The sequence below is a fragment of the Prunus avium genome, chromosome 3 (genome assembly GCF_965620075.1).
Source record: "Prunus avium chromosome 3, drPruAviu1.hap1.1, whole genome shotgun sequence".
NCBI classification, from domain to species: domain Eukaryota; kingdom Viridiplantae; phylum Streptophyta; class Magnoliopsida; order Rosales; family Rosaceae; genus Prunus; species Prunus avium.
Window position 1 is genome coordinate 5536474 of NC_142286.1, and position 14678 is coordinate 5551151.

Below are 14678 nucleotides of genomic sequence, written 5' to 3' on the forward strand. Positions count from 1 at the left end.
TCGTAATTTAGAAGCCTCTGCTTTTCATCTACTACAAGTACATACACCTGCAATGAGAGAGAGAGAGAGAGAGAGAGAGAGAGAAAGAATTAATATATGTTGACAGATTTTCTTCTCATTTCTTGCCGCCGCTTCTAACAACTTTGAACCCTTACTGCGCAGCAGCCTCCTCCGCCCACCCAAAACCCATCGCATCACCATCCCTCCTCCTCTCTCTCTCTCTCTCTCTCTCTCTCTCGCATGTGCAGCCACGTGTTTCCTACGTGTGTGTGGTGAGGGTGCAATTTTGTGATATGCCCTATTCCTGGACTCATGTGGCCTTTTATAATTTTGAAGGAAGAGTTTGACATTTGTTTAATACCAAATAGTTTAGCCGCATGGCTATACTGTGCTCGAGCATTTTCCAAAATAGTATAACCGCGCGGCTATACTTGGGCTCTTGGGCATTAGGCATTTGTACGTTTATAAAACGTATAGCCGCTCGGCTATACTCGGGCATTTAGAAAAAAATTAGTATAGCCGCGCGGCAGTACTGGTTTTCACGTGGCCATCCAGCACTAGGCTAGTACTTTTTTTATTTATAAATAGTATAGCCGCTAGGCGATACTCTGTGTTTTTTTTTGGTCCCAAAATAGTATAGCCGATTGGCTTTAAGCAAGTTTTTAAATTATTTTTTTTACTTGAATTAATTGAACCTTGGTTGTAAGTTATAACCAAACCAAAGAAGCTGAGGCAAGCAATTTATTGTGTGTAACAGGTGGCCCAAATATACTATCTAACTGTAATGGAGTGTATCAGATTGTTACTCAGTTGTTCTTGCATGATCATTATGTGTCCTCCTCTGCAGAACTGCTACAAATATCCCATCTTCCTCTTCATTAATTAGTCAACCATAGACATTAGACTACTTTGTATAACATAGCAGCAATGGCTAAGCTAGCTCTGCCATGTCCTGTTATTTCTTTCCTGCTTCTGTTCTTCTTCTCGGGTACGGTAGAGATTCGTGGACACTTAAGCTGCAAAGTTGATGTTTTATTTTTTTCAACAACTCTATAGAGCATTCTACATTGTTGTAATTTCTTTCCCCCTTTCCTGCTCTCTCTCTACATTTTCACCTATGTTCATCCATGGCTTTTTTTTTTTTTTTTTTTGCAGGGGAGATTCGATGTTGGTGAATGGACAGGTAAGAATTAAAAAGAACAATTCTTAAATGAATTAGCAATTAATTTACATATATACATGGTGTTGTAGAAAGCTTGGTGTGTGGCAAAGCCTGCAGCACCACAACAAGCATTGCAGTCAGCAGTGGACTATGCCTGTAACTATGCAGATTGCAGCCCTACAAAGAAAGGACGTTCTTGCTATGACCCGGATAGGCCAGCACACCATGCCTCATTTTCCATGAACGCTTTCTACCAGAAGATGGGAAGAAACCAATGGAATTGTCATTTTAACAATATTGGTCTCATTTCCTTGGCAGATCCAAGTAGGCCTTCAATTTCATAATAATAATTTGTTTCAAAAGTTCAGACTTTCTTTTCCAGCAAATTAAACATTTTGGTTCTATACCATTTTTGCAGGTTTTAATCCCTGTTGCCAATTTGTGAGTGGTATGTGTCTATAACAATAATGAGTTTTGCACATTTTCATATGCAAAAATATTTGTATAACTTTACTTTCACTTTCCCTTTTGAAATTTGTAGGAGGATCAGGACTGTGGAAGCAAATTTCCTCCCACGGGAATATTCGCCTAAAGATTCCTTCGTCTTCTCCGCCTCTCTTTCTCCCTGCAAAACGAATAACAATAAGAGGACCACACCCGGGGGGTGTTGGCCAAAGGCCCTCCGATGCCTAAGTCAGTTCAATCGATCTGAAGAGAAACGATAGCTAAAATAGGGTACGGAGTTATATGTGTTTATGGGGTAAACCGGGCGGCCGGAGCCTTATGTAAAAGAGGGAGAGAAAGGAGGTGGCTAGGGTTTCTGAGAGATAATTTCTGTAGAGTTTCAGTAGGAGTTTAGACATACCTCAACCCTTGTATGTGGCCATCCTTTTATAGAGGTCTTGGGAGCTAGGGTTTCAGAGGAATAATTCCGTAGATGGAATGGAATTATTCCTCCCCAATTTGGTGAAATTTGACTAATTAGGGATTTGATTTATTTGATTTAAATCCAATCCCTAATCAGGATAGCAATCAAATCAATACCTAATTTAATTAGGTAACTCCTCCATTAATTGAGAATATTCGTAGGAATCAAATCAATCCTCAACCTAATTAGGTAACATTCTATTTAATTGGGTAACCCCCAATTAAATTGAATAATTCCCAATTAGGTCAAATAATCCCCAAATAGAAGGAATTATTTGACCTAGGGTTATGAATTAATTCGGTTCCCACAAATGCCCCCCAGCTTCTGCATGACGCGTGGTGGCATGTAGGAGATGTAAATCATCTGTTGGGCTGTCCAGCTGTAACTGGGCTTCCTTCTTGGATTTGGGCTCCTGAGTGGAGGAGGTATATGACTTGCACTTGGAGTTCGGTTCCCAGTAGGAATGGGCTTGCGATTCTTTCTTGACGTAGGATGCCGAACATGTATAAATGCAGGGCTTACCTTCACTCTTCTTCACATCGCAAACTTAACTTCTCTACTTTCTAGCTTGAGAGAGATCTTGGAGAATTTGTACTGCTTGTCGAAGAGATGAGTCGCCGTGCATCCCAAGGTAAGTCGAGCACGTGTATTTCTTTTTCTTCTTTTTTGCTTCGAGGATCAGCTAGGGGAAGCCCAACTAGTTGTCGTCGTGATAGGCGACGGCAGGTAGTGGGCGGCAACCGTGGTAGAGCAAGTGCTCGCAGGTGGACCAGCTACTGCCTACCGTCGCAGGTCTGGGCTAAAGCATGCTTGGCCTCATGCGTTGCAGGCCCCGTCTACTAGGTAAGTATTGGGAGGAAGTTGGTGGTCTGCCCCCTGCCCAGGATGTTGGAGAGATGGAAGCAGAATGGTCCAGACTTTGATGATCTGCCCAAAGGAAGGCCGATGTCAAATCTTCAAGAAATGGAGTTGCGACTTCACGTGCGAATGATGTGTCTCTGTTGAGGAAGAAGCCAAAGTTCCTTTATGCTGAGAAGACTCAAGTGAGGTTTGCTCCATCATCATCTGCCTATGCCAAACATCTCGCGGGCGCATATAGCACGAAGGTTGGTGGCATGCGCGGTGTTCGGGGTGTCCTGCCCGAGCCTCATGCTGACAAGTTTGAAAACCTTGATCCGCTTCGTGAGGGAGTTCGTGCCCAATCTAGTTTTACCGAGCATCAAAGAAATGCCGATATTCCTCCTCGAAGATTAGTCAAAGGATGGAGATCGAAGCGGGAGGTCTGCTCATGATCTAGCTGTTGTGTCAAGGGCAGTCAAGCGCGGAGTTGATTCAGCATCATTGACTCCTTTGGAAGTGAGGTTGGCAGAGGCTAAGAAGATGAGAGAGTCATTTGCTCAGGCGAAGGGTGATTCTTCAACGTCAGCGGTTGATCCCAAGGTGAACAAGTCCAGCCCTGCAGGGGATGTAGGCGTGTCTGATCTGCTTCAAACGAACTTTCTGTCAAGCCCGTCCACTTGTGCTGAGCTGGTTAACAACGTCCGCCAGGCCGGCGATCTTAGCTCCTTCTTAAGTCTTTCCTTGGAAAAACAAAAGGAAGCGACACTCCATATGCTTAAAAAAGGATTAGTTTTTGCTGCTGAAAATATCTGAAACTCGTCTGCTGTTGCCCCCTCTTCTGCTGGTGACTTGGTTAGTTGAAAAGATGCCTACTTCCGTCTTGAGCGCAAGAATGCTGACATCTCATTTGGTTATGACAAGCTTCTTGCTAAGTTTGGCGCCTATAACAAGTCTGCATTAGGGATGGAGACATTGAGATGATCTGTTCTGACTTGCTCCATGTGCAAAGTGAGCAGGTTAATGCTGTGAATATGGCAGGAGCTGAAGAGCAGGCAGCCGAAGAGGCGGTAGCTGAAGAGGATGAAGCAGAGGAGGATGCAGCAGATTAGGTAGTGGCAGACGTCGCGGATCAAGCAGGTGGAGTTGCTGAGAACGTGGCTGATCAAGCGGATGCCGAAGAGGCTATAGATCAGGGATCTCCTGCTGGCATCTCAGAGTAAATGAAGACTCCTTTATTTTTTTTCACCTTGTAGTCTGCTTTCTTATTTAGAATAATTGGTCTTATTCGACCATCTTCCTTTTGTTGAACTTGGCCGGTTGGTCAGCTTGCTATGGAAATTTCAGTTATTTTTTTCAACTTCAATTGGCATATTGACTTGTGGACTGCTTGAGTAACCAGCCCGTATTTTGATTGCGCATCTTCTTTTGGAGATTTATGATTACCAGGGTCCCCCTTAAGGGACTCCGGGCGTGGTCTGCTTTTCCCGCAAGATGTTTTCCCTTAGGAAATTGGCCAGGGCCAGGGTCCCTCTTAAGGGACTCCGAGTGTGTTCTGCCTATGTCAAAAGACATGTCAATAAGAGTGGCCCGTTTAGCGTATGTCTGGAGACGTGTCGATGAGTGTGGCCTGTTTGGCCTACGTCCGGAGACGTGTCGATGAGTGTGGCCCGTTTGGCCTACGTCCGGAGACGTGTCAATGAGAGTGGCCTGTTTGGCCTACGTCCGGAGACGTGTCGATCAGTGTGGCCCGTTTGGCCTACGTCCGGAGACGTGTCGATGAGAGTGACCCGTTTGGCCTACGTCCGGAGACGTGTCGATGAGTGTGGCCCGTTTGGCCTACGTCCGGAGACGTGTCGATGAGAGTGGCCCGTTTGGCCTACGTCCGTAGACGTGTCGATGAGAGTGACCCGTTTGGCCTACGTCCGGAGACGTGTCGATCAGTGTGGCCCGTTTGGCCTACGTCCGGAGACGTGTCGATGAGAATGACCCGTTTGGCCTACGTCCAGAGACGTGTCGATGAGAGTGGCCCGTTTGTCCTACGTCCGGAGACATGTCGATCAGTGTGGCCCGTTTGGCCTACGTCCGGAGACGTGTCGATGAGAGTGGCCCGCTTGGCCTACGTCCGGAGACGTGTCGATGAGAGTGACCCGTTTAGCCTACGTCCGGAGACGTGTCGATGAGAGTGGCCCGTTTGGCCTACGTCCGAAGACGTGTCGATTGCATTTGTGAACACTCCATTAGAGAGAAAAGCTTGAACTTGTATTGATGTATGCATGACTTCATTTCTTTATTGAATAAAAGAGATGAGTTGCTGGGGTAACATCAAAAGTAACTTGTCTTCAATTGAGGTAAGGGAGGCTTGGTCGCCTGCTTGGTGCCGAGCTGATAGGCGAGGAGCTTCGCGGATAGTACCTCCGGAGATGATGGGCATTTTATTGTCTTGGAATTTCCTTCTCTTAAAAGATGATGCCAGGATCGTTTTCCATGACTAGGTAGCTGGTGACAGCTTGGGAGGCAAAAGTCGCTTGCTTGATCCTTCTCTGTTGCTCACGGGTGGTCAACTCGGGCTCTTAGAGTCAGGATCGTGCTGATCCGTATGACTTTTTTTGTGGAGGCTCGTTGGCAGTTACGTCACGATCCTTGATTTGCTAGACGACCCCCCTTGCGATGAATTCCATGCAAGCGAAAAAATGAGCTTCTCCACTTTCAGATAGCGAGTCTCTGCACCGAGGAGAGCTTTTTAAGTGTAGAATACAGGATGTTGTGCCCCCAGCTCTTCTCGGATGAGAGCTAAGCTGACAGCTGAGTCAGACACCGCTAGGTAGATGTACAAGTCTTTGCCTGGTATCGGTTTTGAGAGCATGGGAGGTGAAGTGAGGTAAGTCTTCAGATTCTGAAAAGCTACTTCGCACTCCTCATCCCACTTGTCTCTTTGTCCTTTTTTCAAAGCTTTGAAAAATGGTCTGCACTTGTCGGTAGATCTCGAGAGGAATCGGTTGAGGGCTGCTGCTCTGCCCGTCAGACTTTGTATTTCCTTCATTGTGGAAGGTGACTTCATCTCGAGAATGGCCTTGATTTGTCGTGGGTGTGCCTCGATACCTCGTTGCGTGACTAGGTATCCCAAGAATCGACCGGAGGATACACCAAATGTGCATTTACTTGGGTTCAACTTCATGCGGTACTGGCGTAGCACGCTGAATGCCTCGGTGAGGTTTTTGATGTGATCTGCATGTTTTGGGGCTTTGACCAGCATGTCGTCCACGTAGACTTCCATAGTCTTGCCGATCTGCTCCTTGAAGATTTTATTCACGAGCCTTTGGTATGTTGCTCCGGCGTTCTTTAGCCCAAAGGGCATGACCTTGTAGCAGTATGTCCCTCTCTCGATGATGAAAGAGGTTTTCGCTTTGTCATCCTCGTGCATCATGATTTGATTGTAGCCGGAGTAGGAGTCCATGAAACTGAGCAGCTGATTGCCGGAAATGGAATCCACGAGTTGGTCGACTCTCGGCAATGGGAAGTTGTCTTTTGGACATGCCTTGTTGAGGTCAGTGTAGTCGACGCAAACTCTCCATTTGCCCTTTTCTTGTTTCGCTACCAGAACAACGTTGGCCAACCACTTCGAGTAGGAGACCTCTTCAATGAAGCCGGCTGCTAGAAGTTTGTCGATCTCGGCTTCAATGATTGCGACCCGCTCTTCTGTGCCACTGGCTTGCTGGCAGGGTTGACGTGGAGGCGATGGCAGATGATGTTTGGGTCGATGCCTGGCATGTTTGACGGCGACCATGCGAACATGTCCTTGTTGTTCTGGAGGAAGGTGGTCAGCTCCGCCTTCTCATCTGCGCTTAGGCGCGAGCCGATCCGCGCTTTTCTGTATGGCTGGTCAGGATCCAAGGGTATTAGCTCGACGTCCTCTTCGGGTTTCCATCCTTCTTCAGGAGAGACCTCCGGACGGATTTCCTCGACTTGGTCCTGATGCTTTGATTGCTATAAGGGGATAGCTATTCCCTTCCCCTTCCCCTTCTGGCTTGCTCGGTTGCTAGGAACGGGGTCTGGCTGTTCTGCTCCCTCCAGGTCTGCTTGATTCACAGGGAGGAACTGTGTTGGCTTGCTTTTCTTCAGCCCTTGAGCTGAGCATTTCCTCGCCATTGCCTGGTCGCTGTTGATCTGGCCGACACCGCCCCCAGGAATTGGGTAGCGGATTTTCTGATGAGTGGCGGAGGTGATGGTGTTGATCTTACCAATCCATGGTCTGCCCAGGATGCCATTGTAGGGTGAGACTTCATCAATAACCATGAATGTTTGTGAGCTGATTACATGCAGGGAGTAGACATCGAGATCTATTGTGCCCACAGTAACCGTCGTTGCGTCATTGAAGCCGGTCAGCGACCTGGTTGATTTGTTGATCTTTGCTTCCAAGCCCATCTGCTGGATGACAGTCAACTGCAGGATATTGGCTGCGCTGCCTTCGTCTACATGGATTCGGTCGACCATGGCCTGAGCGATTTGAATGCTGACGACAAGGGCGTCGTTGTGTGGCATGTCGAGGCCGATCAAATCTTTCTTCTTGAAGCCGATCACTGGGTCGTCTTCCGCCGGTGGAAGGTCGGTCGAGACTTGGGAGACCACCGTGGCCTGCTTGATCTTCCTCTTCTTCTCTTTGCTGGTTAGCCCAGACTCTTCGGAGTCGGCTAGGATCGTGTTAATCCTTATGACTTTCTGAGATGGCTCCTTAGCGATGTCGCGATCCTCCGCTGGATGGCCTGCTTCGCAATGAATTCCGTGCAGTGTCCTTCCCTCACGAGTTCTTCAAGGTGCGTTTTCCAAGCAAAGCAGTTGTTTGTGGTGTGCCCGTGCGCCCCATGGAAGGTGCAATATTTTCTGGTATCCCTTTTGTCCGGATCTCCCTTCAAGGGTGGCGACCTTCTTACCCAAGGTTTGTCCTTCACTTGGGCCAAGATCTGGTTTATGGGGATGGAGAACTTAGTGTAGTTCTCTCCTACCGTGGCACCCTCCTTTGGGTGTGACCTGCGCTTGTTGTTGTGCCTCAAAAGAGGTTTCTTTTAAAAGTTATAAACTCGCAAGCGCACGAATCGAATATAACATAAGCGTGTAAGACCGAGATCGTACCCAAGGGATTGCGTGTAAAGATAGAAAACCAATTATACCCAAGTTAATTTCATTGCCAACCTAGTTGATTCAAATGGTGATTTGTTTGTTCATAAAGAAAATTAAATAAGGCATAAAACAAATATGGAAATGACAATAAACTGAAATTAAGATTTACATTTATAAGAAAAATAACTAAGGTATTAGAATCCACACCATTATTCCATAAGATCCTAATTATTTATCTTTCAATTCCCATGGAGTAGCAATCTAGAAATCAATCTACTGCTTTCTCAAGATTTATCAATTAAGCTTGTAATTTATATCATAAGTAAATTTTCCTTCCCTTCATAAGTACAAATTCTAAGCATAATATGTAAACAAAATTATTTAACTACAAAGGATCAAAGTTTCCTAAGCATCCTATGTGAAAAAGTTCATTTGAATAACAAAATATCAAAGAAATTTGTAAATTAGAAATAAAAACCAAGGGTGAATTAATAGATTAATCCAAACTCTTAACTACCACAAATACATGTTATATGTCACAATACATGATAGAAGTGGTGAAAAGAAGATTAATCTATTAATCACGTGAAGTGAAAATTATAATCATTGAACACCACAATATTTGAGAATTGATAATAAAAACTAGAACTTTATTTAATAATGGTATTTCATCCAACCTTAGTTAGGTAATTTAAATAGACATAATTAATATTTAAAACAAAACAAAGAAACTAATATACATAAATTAAATGAGAACTAGGAAAGGAAGAACAAGTTTAAAAGAGTTATTAGCTCTTGGTTCTTTCCTTTCCATCATTGTTCTCTCTCTTCCTCACTCTTTCTCTCTTTGCCGTGTATCTCTCTTGAATTTCTCCACGCACTCTCTGAGAACAATCTGAAAATATATATAGCCTACAAGTGCCAACAAGTGCTGGCTGCCACCTCCATTTGTTTCCAAAGTGGTAATTCAATTCCAACTTGAATTGGTTTCCACCTTCCAACTCCATCACGTGAGTCCAACCAAGTTTGGCAGCCAACTTTTAATTCTTTAATGAGTTCTATCTTTATGAAAGATTGGGGTGGCAAAGTATCTACAAATATCTCATAACCTGAAGATATCTTGACAGTTGTTCCAGCAACTCCTTTGCTGCAACTATTTTTCTCACTTCACATTGCATCATTGGTGAGCTGTTGTAACATGCAGATCAGTTGGATAGGCTACACTTGTTCAATGGAGCTCAAATTTGGATATATTCTAGTCAACATCCATTGGAACAAGTTTCATGAAGATCTTCACCTCATTCGAGCAACGGAGCATGCTGATCCAAGGCCAAGATGGTGACCTACGAAAATGAACAAAAACAGAATTCATTCTAACCAAAGTAAAACTTATTAAAACACAAAAAAGAAGTAAAAAGCTATAAAATGTCAAGAACTAACTCAAAATATTGGGTGAATAACATGATAAATCATGTGTCAAAATGAACCTAACACTTGTCCTTGTTTCTGTTGCTGAACTCGTCGTTCTTTTGGCCTGCCCTCTTGGTTGGTTGATCTTCCTGCTTAGTAGACTTCTTTGCGGTGATTCGATCGTCATCCCAGAGCGCATAACGTTCCGCGATTGCGAAGACCTCTGCCAGAGTCTGGCTGGGAGCGATAGTCAGCTCGCGGTATAAGTCGTGTTCAGCTGGAAGGCCCTTCTTGAAAGCAGAGGACGCGATCCGATCGTCACATCCTACGATGTTGGCCTTTTCTGCTTTGAATCTCTTGATGTAATCTCGAAGGGATTCGTCGGACTTCTTGCTTAGGTTGAACAGGTGGTCGGGGTTCTTCTTGATTGTCCGGTAAGACGTGTATTCTTTCGCGAAGACGTATGCCAACTCCTTGAAGCTGCTGATCGACCCAGATGGTAGGGTGTGGAACCAGTCCTGAGCTGCTCCCCGCAGGGTCATCACAAACACCTTGCACATTAACGCGTCGTCGGCTTTGTGGAGGATCATGACATTTTTGAAGTGTTTTAGGTGGCTCTCGGGATCGGAGTCTCCCTTGAAGGGTGTAAACGAAGGCGTCGAGAACCGCTTTGGGGGAGCTGCCTGCTCAATTTCGACGGTGAAAGGTGTGGAGTTTGCTTGATCCATCTCCTTGCGCAGGGCATCTTCGAAGTTCCTGCCAGTTTTCAAGTCTCGTAGTTGGTCACTCACAAGCTTCTTGATGTCCTCTGTACGCATTGCTGGTTGGACACGTCGGCGACCCTCGCGATTTGGACGACGCTGATTGACCTCCTCATTGATCCGCAAGGTTCGAGCTTCTTGGCTGTGTTGCCTAGGCGGCGTGTTGGTAGACTGCGCTTGCGAGTGATTCTCCGCAGCTTGTCGACGAGAATCGGTCCTTCGAGAGTGAGCAGCGGAGCGCCTTTCCTCGCGGTTCTCACCGTGAAGGTTGTCAGGTTGACCTCCTTGGGAGCCTAGCCTTTGAAGAATGTTCCTCGACGAGTGAACAACAGAGCGCCTTTCTTCACGGTCCTCATTGTGATGGTCGTCAGGCTGATCTCTCTGGGAGCCTAGCCCTCGAGGAGCACTCCTTTGCGGGCCTAGGCGGTCGCGGACGTGGAGTCGTGGGCCCTGCCTTCCTCGCACGTCGCTCTGAGTGTGGCTTGCGGATGCTTGCGACATGTTGGCGAGCTGATCACGTTGTTGTCCCTCTCCTTGTCTGCTCATGCCTGCTTGACCTGCTCGGCGCCCGTCGATCTGCATGTTGGCGCAGTCGTCCATCCTTCTCTCTTCGCCCAGTGGTCCAAGGCCAAGGTTTCGAGCTAGATTGATTTGGTTGAGAAGCTGCCTCATCAAATTGCTTTGGTCGTCCATTCTCAGAGCTAGCTGGTCAACTCTCAAATTGAGGTCTGCTTGACTTCGTGGATCGGGAGGAGAGAAGTGTGTGGAGCCCAACTGCATACGGGCTAGGGTTTCATTGGAGGTGTACGCGGGAGCGTGCGTCAAGCAAGGAGGGAATGGAGGGAATGGATAGAGTTGCTCCAAGATCGGGCCTAAGTCGGCGGTGGTGACGAGTCCACTTTGATGGGAGGTTCCAGCATGCTCGGCGGTGGTACCATGAGGATGGCTAAATCCGGCCAAGGGGCCTTGGGTGGCTGCGGTGACCGGCGCGGTGGTGAGAGGTGGTGGCGCCACCATGTCGATCGCGGGATCATGGGTGGAGTGGCTTTGGGCCGTCGCGGATTGAGCCATGGCGGCGGCCTTGCCTCTCGTCATCTTGCTTCCAACCATGGTTGTTTGGAAGGCTTCGGTGGATTGGAAAATAGGAGGAACGGATTCCTTGAGCACGCGTTGAGTATAACTCGTGCTCTTAATGAAAGCACCAATTTGTGGGAGCAAATTTCCTCCCGCGGGAATATTCGTCTAAAGATTCCTTCGTCTTCTCCGCCTCTCTTTCTCCCTGCAAAACGAATAACAATAAGAGGACCACACCCGGGGGGTGTTGGCCAAAGGCCCTCCGATGCCTAAGTCAGTTCAATCGATCTGAAGAGAAACGATAGCTAAAATAGGGTACAGAGTTATATGTGTTTATGGGGTAAACCGGGCGGCCGGAGCCTTATGTAAAAGAGGGAGAGAAAGGAGGTGGCTAGGGTTTCTGAGAGATAATTTCTGTAGAGTTTCAGTAGGAGTTTAGACGTACCTCAACCCTTGTATGTGGCCATCCTTTTATAGAGTGTTTGTGCTTAATAAATCACGGCCATAAGCTGGCCGAAGGAACCCTTTCTCTCGGCCCTGGCACTTGTTCTTAAAACTGAAACGCGGCGTTTCGCCAGGGTACTTCGCCTTTCTAAAGACAAAAGAAGAAATGCTAAGGCATGATCATCTCAGCCTTAAGTGCAGGCCGAGGTCGAGGCCGGGCAAATTCACGGCCAGAGGCATTAAAAGCAAATCATCACGTGACAACAGGGTCCCAGGCTTCATTTAATGAAGTAGTGCCTGTTTAATGCAGCAAACCCACTGGCCACAAAGGAGCATTTAATGCACGAGGGAAGGTGGGAAGTGATTGAAGTCAGGATTTGGTGATGAGGATCAGAGTGATTAGACGTGGACATTCTCACAAAGAATTCTGACAGCTTGAGATATTGGTTCACCAGCTATCCAGGCCATAAATGCGTCTCCACGGCCAGAAGCTCAGAACCCACGATCAGGAGCGGCGGCAGAGATTCACCAGGATTTCTGGGGTCACACCACCATACTTCACGATCCCAAATGTCGATTGGACTGCCCACTTGCTCTAATCAAGCTCCACCATGCAGATTTTCAGCCTCGATTACTCCTCCAGGGACCCTTCCTATAAATACAAGGCTCGAGCTACATTCAAAGGGTTCAACACCAAAACAAAGCCTCCCACGGAGCAACTTATTTTTTCCTATAATGCACTTTCAATATCTTTACTTGCTTTCCTAGGAGTAGCGTTAGGTTGTAAGGAAAATCCATTCATCAATATATCATACGACCCTTGATTTTCAAGGCGCCGGAGCACCATCCTTGTTGTTCGTTCACTCACCTCATATATCACACGACCGCCGCTCCTTGAGCAGCGCGCCGGAGCACCGCCCAAAACCCACCACCAACACCATCCTCTCTCGGCTACAATCGTTTGATTAAGAAGACGAGTTCAAACAGGCACACCACTTATCCATCCAACACTCATCAACATCTCGACGCACGATAGACCGTGCTGGCACGCCCGCGCACAACCGCACCTCATCCAAAAGCAGGAAACCGCGTGTCAACGCACATCCCCTCGGCCCGGAACTCTAGGCCGTGAGATTTGCGCGGCAGACATAGAGGTCTTGGGAGCTAGGGTTTCAGAGGAATAATTCCGTAGATGGAAGGGAATTATTCCTCCCCAATTTGGCGAAATTTGACTAATTAGGGATTTGATTTATTTGATTTAAATCAAATCCCTAATCAGGATAGCAATCAAATCAATACCTAATTTAATTAGGTAACTCCTCCATTAATTGAGAATATTCGTAGGAATCAAATCAATCCTCAACCTAATTAGGTAACATTCTATTTAATTGGGTAACCCCCAATTAAATTGAATAATTCCCAATTAGGTCAAATAATCCCCAAATGGAAGGAATTATTTGACCTAGGGTTATGAATTAATTCGATTCCCACAAGGACCTCCACAGCCACAGAAAAAGGAGGTAACTCAAATCAATTTCTCCCTCACAATAGTATAATTTAAACCAAGATTTCAAATCATCTTAATTATATCAAAATCATTCGAAATGCTTAATTAAACTTAATTAATTACTATTATGCTGTGTTGGGTTTGCCCCTTGCAGGATACTTGGTGTGTGCCTAAGTCAGGAACCCCAAACTCTGCATTACAGAACATCATAATCTTCACTTATGGAATATTAAAAGAATGCAGTGAAATACAAGAACATGGTTCATGCTACTTTCCAAATACCCTCATAAACCATGCCTCATTTGCCATGAATCTTTACTATAAGACCGATGGACGCTACAATTGTGATTTCAATGGCGTTGGCCTTATCGTTGTCACTAATCCAAGTAAGCCAATGTGTTTGATATAATGCACTGCAAAATCTTATGTTTTCTTAACATGAATTTAGCTAACAAAGTGTGCTTATTCTTGTATATGTTGCAGGTTTTGGTGATTGTATCTATGTACGAGTCTGCCCAAAAGGAAGATGCATCAGAATAATAAGTTTATTGTAATGTAATTTCCATCTGATGGATGATGGAGAAGGTCCATTTTCTTGTGTTATCTAATCTAACAAATTGAGACTGTGGACTATAGCTTGCCTAGGTCTGATGGGTTTGTGTTGAGTTAGCTTTGTATGAGACAAGCTTATGTAAGATTCGGTTTGACTTGACCTAATAATGAGTATTTAAAAACAAGATATAAATATATAAAACAAAATTTAAAGGTAAACATGTAACAAAGAATCTGAGTACATAAACAAATGGAAGCATCATAAATATTAGGGAAATATAGTCTCTTCGATATAAAAGGCAACATAGGATAGTTAAAGTAGGAGTTAAGAACAAAGAATGAAAGCTAAAAAATAAATAGAAAATTTGGCATAAGTCCAATAATGAGGAGAGATTTTGGGTGCAATCCACGCAGAAATTGTTGTTGATCCAAGTCCTTTGACCTTTGCGCTACATAAGATTACATGCCTATTTCAATTTATTGATATTTACTTTTTTTTTTTTTTTTTTTTTTTTTTGTTCTAGTTATGCACCTAAAACATAAATAAGGTAAATTATGAATTCCTAAAACTGGTAAGTTATTGATTTGTGTTTGTACCATATCTGACCCTCCGCTCATACAACGACACGTGGATCTTAGAAACTCACCCAAGTGCCCAAGGCTCCGAACAATCAGCGTCGGCTACCGATGATATTGTCTCAAGTGGGCAAAAGGTCGCTACAGGCCCAACATAGACTACAATCGGTATCTCCTACCGATTCTGCAGAATCAACCTCGAAGCACTCGCCCGAAATATCTAAGGACTCGTGTCGACCTCATAGGGCCCTCCCACGAGTCCCACATCGAAATTAAGTACTAAGAGCATACAAAATGCCCTCTATAAAT

At 45.4% G+C, this 14678-nt stretch overlaps 1 protein-coding gene across 1 annotated transcript; it reads left to right on the plus strand.

Annotated features, from left to right (window-relative positions):
* The first annotated feature begins 927 nt into the window (after positions 1 to 927).
* On the plus strand, positions 928 to 13795 carry LOC148295500 (glucan endo-1,3-beta-glucosidase 2-like). The gene is made up of 8 exons (XM_088250496.1): positions 928 to 1003; positions 1161 to 1183; positions 1252 to 1486; positions 1581 to 1610; positions 9863 to 9871; positions 13229 to 13254; positions 13396 to 13627; positions 13725 to 13795. Exons 1-8 carry the CDS (start codon positions 928 to 930, stop codon positions 13793 to 13795), a joined length of 702 nt encoding a protein of 233 aa, XP_088106622.1.
* The last annotated feature ends 883 nt before the right edge of the window (positions 13796 to 14678 follow it).

Bases quoted from the DNA above. Each gene is read 5' to 3' on its own strand.
- LOC148295500 (XM_088250496.1), top strand. From the start codon at position 928: ATGGCTAAGCTAGCTCTGCCATGTCCTGTTATTTCTTTCCTGCTTCTG. The intron at 13,255-13,395 runs GTAACTCAAATC...TGCCCCTTGCAG, and splicing joins CACAGCCACAGAAAAAGGAG to GATACTTGGTGTGTGCCTAA. The intron at 13,628-13,724 runs GTAAGCCAATGT...TATATGTTGCAG, and splicing joins TATCGTTGTCACTAATCCAA to GTTTTGGTGATTGTATCTAT.